The sequence below is a fragment of the Cricetulus griseus genome, chromosome 3 (assembly GCF_003668045.3).
Source record: "Cricetulus griseus strain 17A/GY chromosome 3, alternate assembly CriGri-PICRH-1.0, whole genome shotgun sequence".
NCBI classification, from domain to species: Eukaryota; Metazoa; Chordata; class Mammalia; order Rodentia; family Cricetidae; genus Cricetulus; species Cricetulus griseus.
This window is the reverse complement of record NC_048596.1, coordinates 89,808,843-89,822,993: the sequence shown is the minus strand read 5'-3', so window position 1 is coordinate 89,822,993 and position 14,151 is coordinate 89,808,843. Positions and strand designations below refer to the sequence as shown.

Genomic DNA, 14,151 nt, shown 5'->3' with positions numbered 1-14,151 from the left:
ATTTTTAAAAAGAATTTACTTATTTTTATTAACGTGTATGAATGTTCTGTGTACATGCATGTCTGTGCACCACCACATGCATGCCTGGTGCTTACAGATCAAAAGACAGTGTTGGATCCCCTGGAACTGGAATATGGATGGTTGTGAGCTGCCATGTGGGTTCTGGGAACAGAACGTAGGCCTTCTTCAAGAGCAGCCAGTGCTCTTAACACCCAGCCACCCCTTCAGCCCTCTGAGCGCCTTTGTTGTATGTGGTACCTCTGTGTGTCTGCACTGAAGGTAAGGATAAAAGGAAAGATAACCTGTGTAATTATAACAATGCAAGGTGGCATATGCTAGCATGGCAGCAGGAGCAAGCTGAACAAGGAGCAAGAAGGATTCATTACTGCTGTAAGGAGACAATCTTCTAAATTGGCTCCCCAAGCTCCCTGCTTCCTGGTATGCAGGAACTTGTATAAGCCTCTCCTTCTAAGCATAAATGGACATAGAGACTTATTTCTTTTCTTTTTTCTTTCTTTTTTTGGGGGTGGGGGGACGTGACACAGGGTTTCTCTGTGGCTTCCGAGGCTGTCCTGGAACTAGCTCTTATAGACCAGGCTGGTCTCCAACTCACAGAGATCTGCCTGCCTCTGCCTCCAGAGTGCTGGGATTAAAGGCGTGCGCCACCACTGCCTGGCTGAGACTCATTTCTGAGTAAGGGGTTGCCATTTCCAAGACTAAGTCTAAAAGATTATGATTGCTTTCACTCTGGCTCTTGCTCTCTGGCTCTTCCCTCAATGCCTCTCATGGGAACTCTGAAACAGACTGGGGAAGTAGGACCCAAGTAAAAGACTGCTGTGTGTGAATTTGACCATGTAAGCCTTTCCTCATGGCTGTGACCAAATGCCTGAATAGAGGGGAAGAATTTGTTCTGGTTTCATTTTGGCATGGTGGTGGGAGCAACTAGAGCTGAGACAGCAGGAGCATCAGGCTTGCTGGTTCATGCCACTATGATACAGGAAGTGAAGAAAGGGCAGGAAGTAGGGCTGAGCTATAAACCTTAAAGCCCAGTCCTAGAACTATTTCCTCTAGATAATGCCTAACTCCAAAGCTCCACAATCCATTAGAACGGCAGAATCAGGAGACCAATTGTTCAACCACACAAGCCCATGAGACATATTTCACATTAAAATCATGATACTGACCAACTTAAATGAGATAATTTGAAGGAAAGACATCCCACAGGGTGATGTATATGCTCCTGCGTCCATTTTAGTTTTTGCTAAGTATGGATTATGATGTAGCCCTTAAATTTTGCACAAGCGGTGTTTCTATGGAAATAAAGGAATAGAGGAGTTTTCTAAAGGCTTTATTTTTTGGGTCACAACATTTCTTCACTCCTCTGGTTATCCTTTCTGGGAAAATGAGAGCCAGTAATACATTTGTTAAAGGCATGCAAAGATATGTGTTGGTATGTAGAAGTAAGAATACACTTTCAAATACGTTAATAATAAATTAAGGTTGTAGTAGTTGCTGTATTAGCAAAAATGAATGGATTAGTCTCAGCAACAAACAATTAGTTTGGAAGCAGATAAACTAGGGATGTCAAAACTGGAAAAATATTAGCTTCAGACAACACTCCACTATACACAACTATTTGAAGAACAATATTCAGTTACAGAATGTCATATCTTACCTAGCACCTGACATCTTTAGTTCAAAAATCTGAAAATCAATCTTTTACCAAATCTAAAACTGCTTGAGAGTCAACATGACATCCCCAGGGAAAAATGCCACACCGTGAAACTTTATCTCATGAGCAAAGTTATTTTTAAAATATTGTATGAAATTACCTCCATGCTATGTGTACAGGTATATATGAAACACAAATAAATTTCATATTAGACTGAGTCCCTCTAATATATCATTATGTCAATGCAAGTATTCCAGACTTCAAACATAATCTGAAAATGATTCTTAACACTGTTGGTCGCAAGCATTTCAGGTAAAGAGTTCTCAGCCTGTAGTATATTATCTGGCATTTTCCTTTTACTTTATTACCTTTACACATAGCTGTTTTCTCAGAATGGGTCTGTAACAGGTAAAAATGGAAATGTGTGTTTTTGTTTGCTTTGTTGTTTGTATATGGGGGTGGGCAGGCTCTGGGGATTGGACTGGGAGCTTTGCACAAGCCAGGCAAATGCAGAGACATTCCCCAGGCCCCTCTGTTTTTTGGTTTCTTACAAAAGTGTATTTATCTATAGAGAACAGCAGCAACAGTGTAGAGGAAAGAAAGTGTTTCTATGTTCTAAAAAGTGACTCTGATCTGTTTTCAGAGTGGTTTCCTGGCCCCAGCCTGTATTTACAGTCTGCTGACAAGGTTGCTATCAGTACGACCTCCCCACCCCCTCCCTTCTAGTGCTCTGTTTATTTTGGCTTCCTGGATATTAATTAGGTCTCAAGTCACCTGGCTCTCCATGACCTCCTGTAGCTTTCCTTTCCTTATTTTACTTGTGCCTGGTTCCAAAGGATCTGGCCAGGTAGTGTGTTTCCCTGCAGGAAGACTTTGCACTATGGGGCTGTCTGTGTCTGGCCCTTGGCAGTGTCAGGCAGCCAGCGCCGGAGGCCTGTGTATGAATGTAAGCAGAGGAACTGTTTAGGTGCTTTGAAAGCTCCCTTCATTCTCTGCACTGCTGTGAGACAGACAGCAGCACAGGCTAGGAAGGCTGTGGGCAGGTTGGAGGTAGGAGGGTAGAGTCCGGAGAGGATTGCAATAAGGAGAGGCCTCCTTATGGAGGACTCTGTAGTCTTCTTCTAATTAGGAACCAACAGTGACTGGCTTCTTTGGTTGCCTGGCATGAAACTTGCCTCAGGTGGAGCCTCTCAGCTCTCTCTCATCTAAACTTCAGCTTCTAAGCATCGTACAGTGGTTTTGGGTGGACTCTTGAGCTCCTCTAGATTTTTATCAGTTTTCTTTGATTCTTCATTAGAGTTGATGTCATCAGCTTTCTCTTCCTTTACTACCTTGGTTTCAATCATTTCCTTCTTTTGATTCTTGTTTGTGAAAGGGAAGGCCTTCACATACCTGCAAGTGTACACATACATCACAATGAGAGACTTAAGGTGACACACATCACAGCAAATAGCACTTTGTCTACCCCTGGACAGGCTGGCACAGTCCCCTCAGCACCTTTATTTTGATGGTAATATAGGTATACTTTAATATATCATCCCCCCCCCCTTTTAGTGGATTCATTCAAACCAGAGAGTACCTATAGGGCCAACTCTGGATGTCTTCATGACTCCTTCATACAAAACCAAGACCCCCCAACTCAAATAGAGCCTAAGATTTTTCCTAATTTGATATCTCCCTTTATATTTCTTGAGTTTGTCGCCCATTGATCAATATCTACTGTCTGTCTAGATGACATACTACTTGTGCTGAGGTTATGGGGTAGGGAGGTCTAAGAGGAGTGCCATCTCCATTTTGACCAAATGCCAGTAACAACCATGGAGCACAACAAAAGTGACAAGATCAGAGATGTGTCAACAGCCTCACCTTTTCACATAGCAAACAGCCAGAACAGCGGCAGCTGCGAAGAATAGTAGGGCGAGCACCAGCAGGGTCGTGGGGACACCTGGAGGAAGACAGGTTTGTTGGTCTTTTGCTTGCACATTGTGTTGTCTGTGCACATAATGATTTGTTTTTATGTGTGATGCGGATGAGAGCTGGTGCAGAAGACCCTTCTCTGTGACTGTTTTTAATCATACACATATAATTTCAGTTTTTACATTGTGTGTGTGGGGGGTGTGGGTGTGTGTAGGTGGGTGTGGGCTCTAACATGACACTGTTCACATATGCAGGTCAGAGGACAACTTGTGGGAGTCAGTTTTCACCTTCCATTAGGTGGGTCCCAGGGATTGAACTTACGTCGTCGTCGTCGGGCTTTGGCAGCAGGTGCCTTTACCCAGCCATCTCACAATCCCTCTATTTACAACGTGGGGCGTTCTTTACTTCTCCTTTATCATTGCAATATGAAAAGTAGAATTTGTTTCTTGGAGCACTAAGACCAGCCTCACAGGTTAATGTGACAAACAGTTGTTTAGATTGAAGTGATAGGCCATGCAGGTATATAGTTTTGTGTCTACAGTAAAGGATAATAATTTATTTGTGAAAAGCAGTGAAGTTCTTTTATGCTCATGATATGTGACGTGACCCTTGAGGCTCTTTATAAAGCTAGCTCTATGAGTCTATGGAAGCTGAGCTTGCATTGAGTTTTTGTTTGTGCCTGGTAGGTGCTGAGTGATCGGCCAGAGGATGAACTGGGTGATGTGAATTTGTCTGCCACACACAGTTGCCCATGCCCAATAGACCCAGAAGACATTCACCTCCAAACCCAGGTGCTTCATTCTTGAATGCTGCTCCACTTTCAACAGGTGGTTCTGTTTCTGCAGCTACAGTGTTAGGTTCTGTATAAACTTCTGTAAAACATATCTTTTTTGTCTTCCATGCCATGGAGGTGGATGGTGGCGCCCGGGTTGTAGTAGGAGCATGAGTTGTAAAGTCTGGGGATGAAGCCGAGTAGGCGCTGTTGCTGACAGAGAACTCCATTTCAGGAGTCTGAGTGTCGAACGTGGGGTCGAATGTGGTGATGATTTCTGGAATGCATGAATTAGCCCAGGTGTCTGTTTGGAGAAGGAAAAGGAGAAGTAAGCATAGCAACAGGACTCTACCAGGCCCCTCACTACAGTCAGAACTCAGGTCTCACCAAGACTCAAATATAATCTCAACTTCCTTCCTTAGCATACTGCAGCATCTGCCTACCCTAGACTGTCAACCAGGCCTTTGATGACCAGCCAAGCTGACAGCATAAGGCTAGGAGACTCAAAGATCTCTCTCTCTCTCTCTCTCTCTCTCTCTCTCTCTCTCTCTCTGGCCTTGCTAGCCCTTTAGTTCTTGCTACACTTTCTTAATCTCCCTGGCTTTCTCAGTGATTCCTTTTCCACCTTTAAAACCTCTGTCTGATCTTTACTTAGCCAATTCTCCCCAAGTTTCATACTTCTCTAGACACATATTCTTGCCCTTGCCTGATCTTAATTCCCATCATTTTGTCCCACTCCGGACGGACTGTGAACTTCTGATAGTAGAGCACTTGTCTGATTGGATTATTGTGCCTGGCATACAGTATATGCTCAGTGAACATCTGATAAAGAAGAAATAAAGAAAGCAAAAGATGAAAGGGAGGAAGGAGTAACTTGGGGGGGTGGACATATGATATCACTTTAGAAGAAGATCTAAAATAAAATATCTTGGTGTTGGAAGGGAGGGAGGGAGGGAGCGAGGGAGGAAGGGAGAGAGAGAGAGAGAGAGAGAGAGAGAGAGAGAGAGAGAGAGAGAGGAGAGGGAGAGAGTAGTGTTTCCAATCTGTTGGATAGACTTTCGAGGAAACACATTATCTGTTTTCTAAGTCTGAGTCAGCCATGTTACCAGATGTTTAGCTTTCTCACGCAACACTCACCAAGCCTTTATTTACACGGGAAGATGCTGAAGTTCATAGACATCAAGTTCTCTTGCTCAATCACGGTTAGGAAATGGCAGGACTGCACAATGTCTTACAACACAAATTTGCATCTATTTTAAACCCCTGATTATTTACAGCACTAGATACCACTGGCCAGAATTAAAGCTATACAAGAATGTTTGACTACACATGCATCAAGTGAATGTTTTATCCTATTCATGGTACTTTGAAAGTATCCCTGTTCAAATAAGCATCATTGTTGACTTTTTGGCTCTTCCTCCAGAAAATGAACATTTTTTTTTAAAGCAAGGGAATAAAACACAGAGAACTCAATAGACACTGTTGAGTTCTAAAACACACAGACACATAAAGAATAAATAGTTCCTGCTTCCGGCCAGAGAAACGTGGGTGGAATGTGGAGGGCTGATGGTGTTCATTCCACAGATACTTATGGAGTACCATCTCCATGCCAGGCAGTTTTCTAGATGCCAGAGACAAAGCCCCTGTTCTTAAGAATCTTCTAATCCATTGGAAGAATAGAGATAACAAAAGATAAACAAGCCATGAATTTCAGGAGATTATAATCAGTGAAAAGGAACTTAAACGTGGTAGGGGTTAAACTGGTAAGGGTGGAAATGAAGGATGGATACTTGGCTAGGGTGGTGAGAGGAAGTCTCCTGGGGAGGCAGTACTTAACCTGAGACCCAGTGGTTAAAAGTAGCCAGTCACTGGAGATCTGGGGCAGATGCTGGAAGAAAACAAAAAGTACAAGAGCTAGAACTTGACTATGCTGAGCCCATTCCATGAACCAGAAAGAAAGCCAGTGTGACTGAAACAAAGCAGAGCTCATCTGTAGGGAGAGAACAGGATGTCCTGGCAGGATATGCATGATCCAAGAATGGAGAAGTGGGAAGGTATAGTTAGGTCAGGAAAATGACAAGGAGTATAGTGTGGCCCAGAGAATGGTGTGAGTGTGACCAGTAGGAGAAAGTCTGCAAGTAGGAGGTGAAGCTAAAGAGAAAGATCTGGCCAGGATATCAAGATTGCTAGTTGTCCTATCAAAGGGCTTGGGATTTACTCTTTAAGAGAGGGTCTTTTCTACTGGGATTTGCAACCCTTTTAAACCATATTTGAGAGTTTTCATATGCATCTACTTTTATATGCAAAAGGCATCACATGTTACATACTGCATTATATGGGAAGTTGCCCAAGGCTGTAGGGCAAACAGAAGAGTAACAGTTACCCAAAGGGTGAGCGGGGGAGGGTTCAGATGTAAAGGGAGGGAGAGCATCCAGGAGCAGAGGAGGGTTCTTGCAAATTGCACAGAAATAGGAGAATCTAGAGAAGTCTGGTTCCTAAAACTTAGAAAGATTAGGAACAGCACAGAAGTCCACTGACAAAAGACAGACTGAATACATCACTATACGGAAAGCCACTGGAGTTCATTGAAAACACAACCATTCAAACGTCTCTATGAGCCAATCCAGACTCATTTCACAGAGCAGTGTGGTATTCCAGTTTCTTTTTTGTGAGAAAAGTTAACAATATCCCACAGACCTTTCTATATGCCCAAAACAAAGGCACAGACCAAAAATGAAAAGACAGAAAGACCAGGAGTTAAGACCTCCCTGACTATTTTGGACAATCACAGCATGTTGACGTTGTGTGTATTTGAGAAAATTAAAACAATAAAATCTGTACCCTATAACAGACCACCAACAGAAGCAAACAAACCTCTTCTATTTCAAATGAGATTCTAATCCCAACAGGGGTGGATTTTGTCCAGTCACTTCTGTACGAAGTTCCCTGATCACCTGTCCTGGCAGAAATTTCTTCGGGGGCAGTGAAGAAATCCTCAGTTTTACTCAATAGATTTGTTTCCTAAAGATACTGGCTTTGCTATTTTGAAACTGTTGTAGCACAAGAAAATGTATTCTTTACTAAGAACCAAGATATTGGGTGTAGGAGAAGACAGATAAGGTGAAGTCAGAAAAGGTAAGTTATTAAATCTGGATTGGAAACATCAATATAAATGCATGGTTCACATACACATTCTGTCTCTGTCTCTGTCTCTGTCTCTGTCTCTGTCTCTCTCTCTCTCTCTCTCTCTCTCTCTCTCTCTCTCTCTCTGTGTGTGTGTGTGTGTGTGTGTGTGTGTCTTCATTGCTAAAACTCAATAAAAACACCACTAGTAATGAGAATAATTTTCATGCAGATTTTGTTTCTGGTTAGCACTTTGTACTGTAGAGTTCTGTAGAGAAATTAACTGTTACCTTTCCACCAGGAGCAGAGAGGACACAAAGTAAGCCAGGGCCTGTCCACTGCTAGGAAGCAGTAGTCACGTCTAGGACTCCCACATGCTAGATTTGGAATATATATATGACTTAAAAGAATAATGAGTATAAAATTTATTGTAATATGTTTGACACATTGAATAAATCAAATGTCACGTATCTGCAATAGTATAAGGTGGAGAAAGTGTGTGTATATGCACATGCATGTGTGTGTTGTGGGGGTGGGGCTAGCTAATAAATGTAGAAAGGAGGAATTATGTAGAAAAATTCCTACTCCATAGTCCCCTAAGTAAAAACCATTTTCAGCAAGGACCACAGTGGTAGTTTGGAGTGAGGATATTTACATGGTACTAAAATATCATATGCTAGATTGCTTACTAACTACAAAGGAGAAAACTTACCTCCTCATTTCATTTTCAGTCTGTTAGTCACTGCCTTACTCAAACACTCCAAGTTAGAGCAATTAGTAATGGGAACTACTGACATTTGACACTGTTTACTGTGATGAGGCTACACAACACTACCTACACCAGAAATTGAAGCCTCTTGACCTTTTGGGGTGTAGGAAATAACAGGGGCTAAGAGTACAATGTAAAGGAAAGCAGGAGGAAACAGACAAGTCTGAGTCCCCTTCCTCTCCTGTTTAGTTCCCGATGGGTACCATAACACTGTGCTGCCAGCAGGTGGAGAAGCAAGGCAGCCAGGAGGCAGGGCCAGCACCCAGGAACGGTGGTAATGAGATAAGCAGGCACACAAATCACTAAGTTCTCTAGCTAGGACAGGCTGGAGTGCAGGGAAGGATGGAGACAAGTCGTCATGTTGGAAGGAGAATCAACTGGAAATCTTGACTCTACCCCTAAACCCCCACCCTAACACACATACACTGAACTATTGGTGAAGGCGGGAAGCAGGACAGATGTCTCTAAGAGCCCTTCCTATGTCAAAGCCCTTTAGTTCAGAGAACTTCTTGGGATTCCTGGATTCAATTTCGCTGAAATCGATTGGTATGCATTACTTATCTCTCAGATGTTACAAATCAATATTGATGTCTCTTTGTGTACATATGACCGATTGCTAGCTGGTTAATTGGACATGGGAGTATATGTGAAAAGAAATGAGTCAAGCAGCCCTCTTATGACACAGAGAACAGCTGGGCATTAGTTGAAGGAAATGTTCTGAGAAATGGCTTAGGAAAACCACTAGGTTAGGGCAACCAGGGCCAGTGGGGAAGACTGTCAAGATGGCTGCAAACCATGAGCCAATGAGCCCTACTCTCCCACACAGTCCTGCCTTTGTGATGACATGAAGACCTACCTCTCCATTGTCTAGTTGCTGCTGTGCCATGACCTTTACTCTCTAGAACTGTGAGCTAATCTTCCTTTTTTTAATAAATTGCTCAGCTACAGTTATTTTATCACAGAAATGGGAAATGTCTAACAAAGAAACATTAGACAAGTGGACTTAAGTCCCCATAGATACATCACCTTGTTTGAAGACGGAATGAGAAGGCTTCCTCAGGGGAAATTCAAGGTTCTTTGAGATAGCTAACCTCTCAATTGCTTTATCTAGAAGGGATGCATCACATACATCTGTTTCTTTCCCACTTCCTGTTTACCTTTCAGGAAACCCTGAACCCTGGAAACACCCTGTCCTTATGCTACCACTCAGTTGTATCTTCTCTAATGTTTTCCTCTGAGGGGCATGTTGCTCCCCCAACCTTGTCTTAGAACATTTTGATGATCAGTGACTGCCTCTGCTGTTGTTCAGGGTTGCAGCAGGTCCCAGATCTTAAGACACCTAAGGAAGACGTGCCACATGAAGTGACTGTCCGACTTACCAGATGAGTTGTGACAATAGGCTTTGAACTTTGTGCTGGGCATAGCCTTCCAAATCAGGACACCTATCCCATTCTTCCCACACTTGGGGTTTGGGAAAATCCGAGGGATGACGGTGATCCTTTCTCCGACCCACCCATAGCTGTAGAAGAGTACACATTGGTTGAATGGACAGAGGTTAGAAGGCAGCAAGTCTACCGCTAAGCAGGACACTGGCTTTAATGAAGCTCTTTCTCACCTGCAAGTCTCAAAGCCAGACTTCTGTGCAGCTTCCACCTGGTCCTTGCTGGCCAGAGTCAGCCCCAGCACCTTGCAGACCTCCCCGGCTTCTGTGAAATTCATCTGTGGGTTTGCCTTTTTACCCACGAGGGCAACCCCCATGTATCTACATGTGGAGATGGAAAGTTCTGAAAAGAAATCATAAAGTCCTCAGTTTGCTTCTGGTTTGTTCCCAGCTCTCAGGCTTTCCTTTCTCACAGAGAATCATTGTCTTGACCCAGGTCTGTGAGGCTGGTGCTGGACTTAGAAATAATAACAAAGGCCAGGAATATCCTGCAAAGACTGCCTTCTGGGTTAGATGCTTGTTCTGACTGGTGGCGGCTGTAAATCTCCAGATTAAGAGCACATAGATCACTCTGCACCAAGGAACCTGCCAATCACACGAGGGCTTTAGCTATCCATCAGTTCCTGGGGTGGTGTCTCAGGATTTAGGTGCTTCCAACATTGTTTTTGAAGTCTATAAAAGGAAGCCTCTGAGACTTTGAGGAAGATAGAAGTCAGGGCTCTGGTTAACAGAATAATCATTAACAATACTCCAAAGTAGTGTGGCCAGGGACATTCCTGTTTTGACAGGGGCTGGCCATGTGCTTGCTAGAAGAGAATGTGAATTCTCCCTTTCAGTCCTTTCTGGCCTTTGGAGGACAGGCTTACTCAGAAATTCCTGAAGGAGCAAGCAGGAAATCTTGCAGGGCAGGGGAACTAAATAAAGGAAGTTGAGTTTGAGTCAGGGCAAGGCTTGGTATCGCTTATGCTGTTCTGTAGTTCTGAGACCCTATGCTTGTTACTTTATCTTTTTGAGCTCATTTTCTTATTTGGAATATAGAGAGTAAAAGTGGGAGCTACATGAATGAATTCTTATAGGACTCAGCATAGCATCTGCCATACTAGCTGCTAATAGATAACTATAGATAATGCTGTCATTTGGTCTTTAAGCATTCTGGTGTACCCACCGCAGACTGATCTTCCTGGGAAGGCTGAAGCAGCCGGACTTGTCAGAATATTTTTCTCAAAATCTAGTGGATTTTGGGAGGGTTTTTTTTTTTGACCCACTCCACTGGTATGGACCTATATACATTTACCATGTTGTATTATATTCTAGTACCTTACTCCCATTGGACTTTATCTATGAAGGCCAATAAAAAAGACATTTAGCCTTGTAAGTAATGGCTATGCAAGCCTCTGGCAGGGATGTCCAGCTTTCTGCCCAAGGACCTCATGAACCTTTAAGATAGCTTAATGGCAGCCGGGCGTTGGTTGCGCACACCTTTAATCCCAGCACTCGGGAGGCAGAGGTAGGCGGATCTCTGTGAGTTCGAGACCAGCCTGGTCTACAAGAGCTAGTTCCAGGACAGCCTCCAAAGCCACAGAGAAACCCTATCTCAAAAAACAAAAACAAGCAAAGAAACAAACAAAAAGATAGCTTAATGGCCCAAAATTGTAAACTTACTTAAAACATCATGAAATTTTCTTGTGAGACACACACACACACACACACACACACACACACACACACACACACACCTGTCTAGCTTTATCTATGAAAATCCATTTCAAATTCCCAAGCCTGTGCAAAGTACTCCTTGCCTCTCATGTTTGGAATTAAACCAGGTAACGTGTACCTAGTAGAGCTTAGATCCACGGGAGGCAATCAAATATAGAAACTTCATGCTTTGCAGTGTCATTTAGAAATTCTGACTGACATCAAGCTGGAATCCAAGGGTGCACTCCTATCACAGTTTCCATAAGATTTCTTAGAAAACATCACAGATTGCAGGAATAGTTGTTCTTGGGAATCATATAGCACAGAGTCAATGCCAAGTGTCCGTATTTACTACCTGCATGACATCAAAGTCCTTAGCTGTACTAATGCTTTTTTTTATATAAACAATGTTTTATTGAGAGAGTACTCAAAGAAACTCTACATATACTCAGTTCTGAATCTCTCTGCAACAAGCCCTTTAAGAAGTTCCTATCTGTGCCCACTCACCACATCACCAGAGTCCAGTAAGACTTTCTGTTGGTAACCAGCTAACTTTCTGCTCTTTCCAAGAGTTTAATCTCCTTAGAAAAAAATGTCATTATTGAGGACAAAGCAAATAGATAGAGTCATTGTCAAAGAGTGTTGTCTAAGGGCTAGGGATATTGCTTAGTTGGGGGAGCTTGACTAGCATGGCATAATGCCTTCAGTTCACTCTTCTTCATTGTTAAGACTGGACGTGGTAGTACACACCTATAATCCTAACAGCCAGAAGGTGAAGGCAAAAAGGGTCTGGAGTTCAAGGTCATTCTTAGATATGTAGTGAATTTGGGGTTAGCCTGGGCTATAAGAGACCCTGTCTTTAAAAAAAAAAGACTCCAAAATAACTGTGTAATGGTAGTATTTCAGGGGAAAGTGTGAATGGTCTCCTGATGGGATTTCTAAGAGGAATAGGTTTATTTAAAAGTTACAGTTCTGGTATTTGGGGGTGGAGAACTAATCATCTGACTCTAACCTCTCTTAAAAGTCAAGTCCAGCAATATATCAATCAATACCGAATGTCTATTCCTGATATAGCTCCTGTCTTGGGGCATCTTCAGCAGAAGAATAGATTCTCCTTAATAACCTCATTGTATCACTTGCCCAGGAGTGTAACCAGTGATTTGTGGTTCCAGTGTTTTTCCTACTATGAAGAAAGAGGTTTCCATGCATGCATCCAGCAAACACAGAAACCATAGAGTCCCTCCCGTCATAGCTGCTAATGGTAACAAATTAAGCCTGTATTTTTCATTTAATTTCCTGAATATTAAATTTACTGAAAATTAAAACATTGCATTTCACTAGTGGCAGAATAACGTTGTTATTAAAACAATTACACGAACAGGAGTATAAAGTGGTGATATTTAATAAGTTACCCATTCCTCCTCAGGCTCAGAGATTGCTTTAAATATTCACAACACTGACCTGCTTCTTAAATGAAACGCTTTGAAAACAAATGACTTCTCATTGTTTTATTTCATCCTATTATTATTATTATTATTATTATTATTATTATTAGTATTCCATAACCCAGAATAACATTCTAAGTGATGTAAAGGTGAATATAAGTCATTTTGGTGAAGCTGACAACATAGTGAAGACATCTCTAAGCTGAGCAATAAAACCCATTCAATCTTCTGTTGCCCCCAAGAGTCTCCCCCATTCCCATCAGTCCATGGTCAAGAGCAGAGTGGGCTTAGGACAGTTCCCAAGACCCTGTCTATTCTCAGTTTAGAAACCTGATAAGACACCTACCTTGCACTCTGATGGTACCTTGGACTGGGAGCCTAGTGGTCCAAGTAGAGGTGAGAAGCAACACCAGGCTAAAGTGCTTGAACATTGTGCAGACCCCCTCAGAAGTCCTGTAGCTGGCCACCAGCAGTAAGGGAGACAGATGCTCAATCACCAGGCTGGATGGAGAGTTCTGGAAATATGTTGAGGATTTCCCTGCTTTCAAGCTTCTGATTTGTCAAAATCACTAGAGGAAATGAGTGACATCCCTTGAACGCCCAGGCTGTACTTTGTGGATGGCTTTCTGGAACATTTAGCTAATGCTGACTCAGCAAGCACACAAATGAGGAAGGCAGATAGCACAGTGTCAGCTGCCAAAGATTTCCCCCATTCCCATATTCCCCTGTGGGCCCAGTTCCCACACTCTTCATTGTGATGGTTTGCAGAGCCCATTCATTCATATAATCCTGTGACTGTCTTTGCCTCCAAGAGAGATTGAAGATGAATTGTGTTTCTTTCCTTTCTACACCCAGTCTCAGCTACATTGCTTTCTAATGTGTAGAGAAATAATAGTGAGGCTTATTATGATAGTAAATGCTCATTTATAAAACATTCATTCCTTTGGAACATCTTACATACATTGGACATATCAACATTGTTAGGAGATCCATTTTTTTCAAAGAGACCAGACTCATAAAGTCTCATGTAGGGCCCTAACAGTGGCTCAACTGTCAAGAGCACTTGCTGCTCTTCCAGAGGATCTGAGTTTGGATCCCAGAACCCACACTGAGCAGCTCATAATCACCTGCAATTCCAACTCCAGGGCATTTGATGCCATCTTCTGACTCCTGCAGGCACCCATACTCATTGCACATATCTGCTCGTAAGTATGCATACATACATACAAATAAATCATCTTTTAAAATTCATATTTATAAAAACACAAATAGGAGAGAATTTAGTTTTTAAATTAGACATTTTGCACCCTATAAAAA

The 14,151-nt window shown here is 42.5% G+C and overlaps 1 protein-coding gene across 1 annotated transcript; it reads right to left on the bottom strand.

Moving 5' to 3' along the window:
• Positions 1–2,877: 2,877 nt before the first annotated feature.
• Positions 2,878–13,271, bottom strand: Lyve1 (lymphatic vessel endothelial hyaluronan receptor 1). Its single transcript, XM_027410085.2, has 6 exons — positions 13,181–13,271; positions 9,869–10,037; positions 9,633–9,772; positions 4,369–4,665; positions 3,539–3,617; positions 2,878–3,064 (listed from the first exon to the last, which is right to left on the bottom strand). The coding sequence occupies exons 1-6, from the start codon at positions 13,263–13,265 to the stop codon at positions 2,878–2,880; spliced, it is 957 nt and encodes a 318-aa protein (XP_027265886.1). The 5' UTR covers positions 13,266–13,271.
• Positions 13,272–14,151: the final 880 nt, after the last annotated feature.

Bases quoted from the DNA above. Each gene is read 5' to 3' on its own strand.
- Lyve1 (XM_027410085.2), bottom strand. From the start codon at position 13,265: ATGTTCAAGCACTTTAGCCTGGTGTTGCTTCTCACCTCTACTTGGACC. The intron at 3,618-4,368 runs GTGAATGTCTTC...GTCTTCCTCCAG, and splicing joins TGAAGCACCTGGGTTTGGAG to GTGTCCCCACGACCCTGCTG. The intron at 3,065-3,538 runs GTGAGGCTGTTG...GTACACTTGCAG, and splicing joins GCTGTTTGCTATGTGAAAAG to GTATGTGAAGGCCTTCCCTT.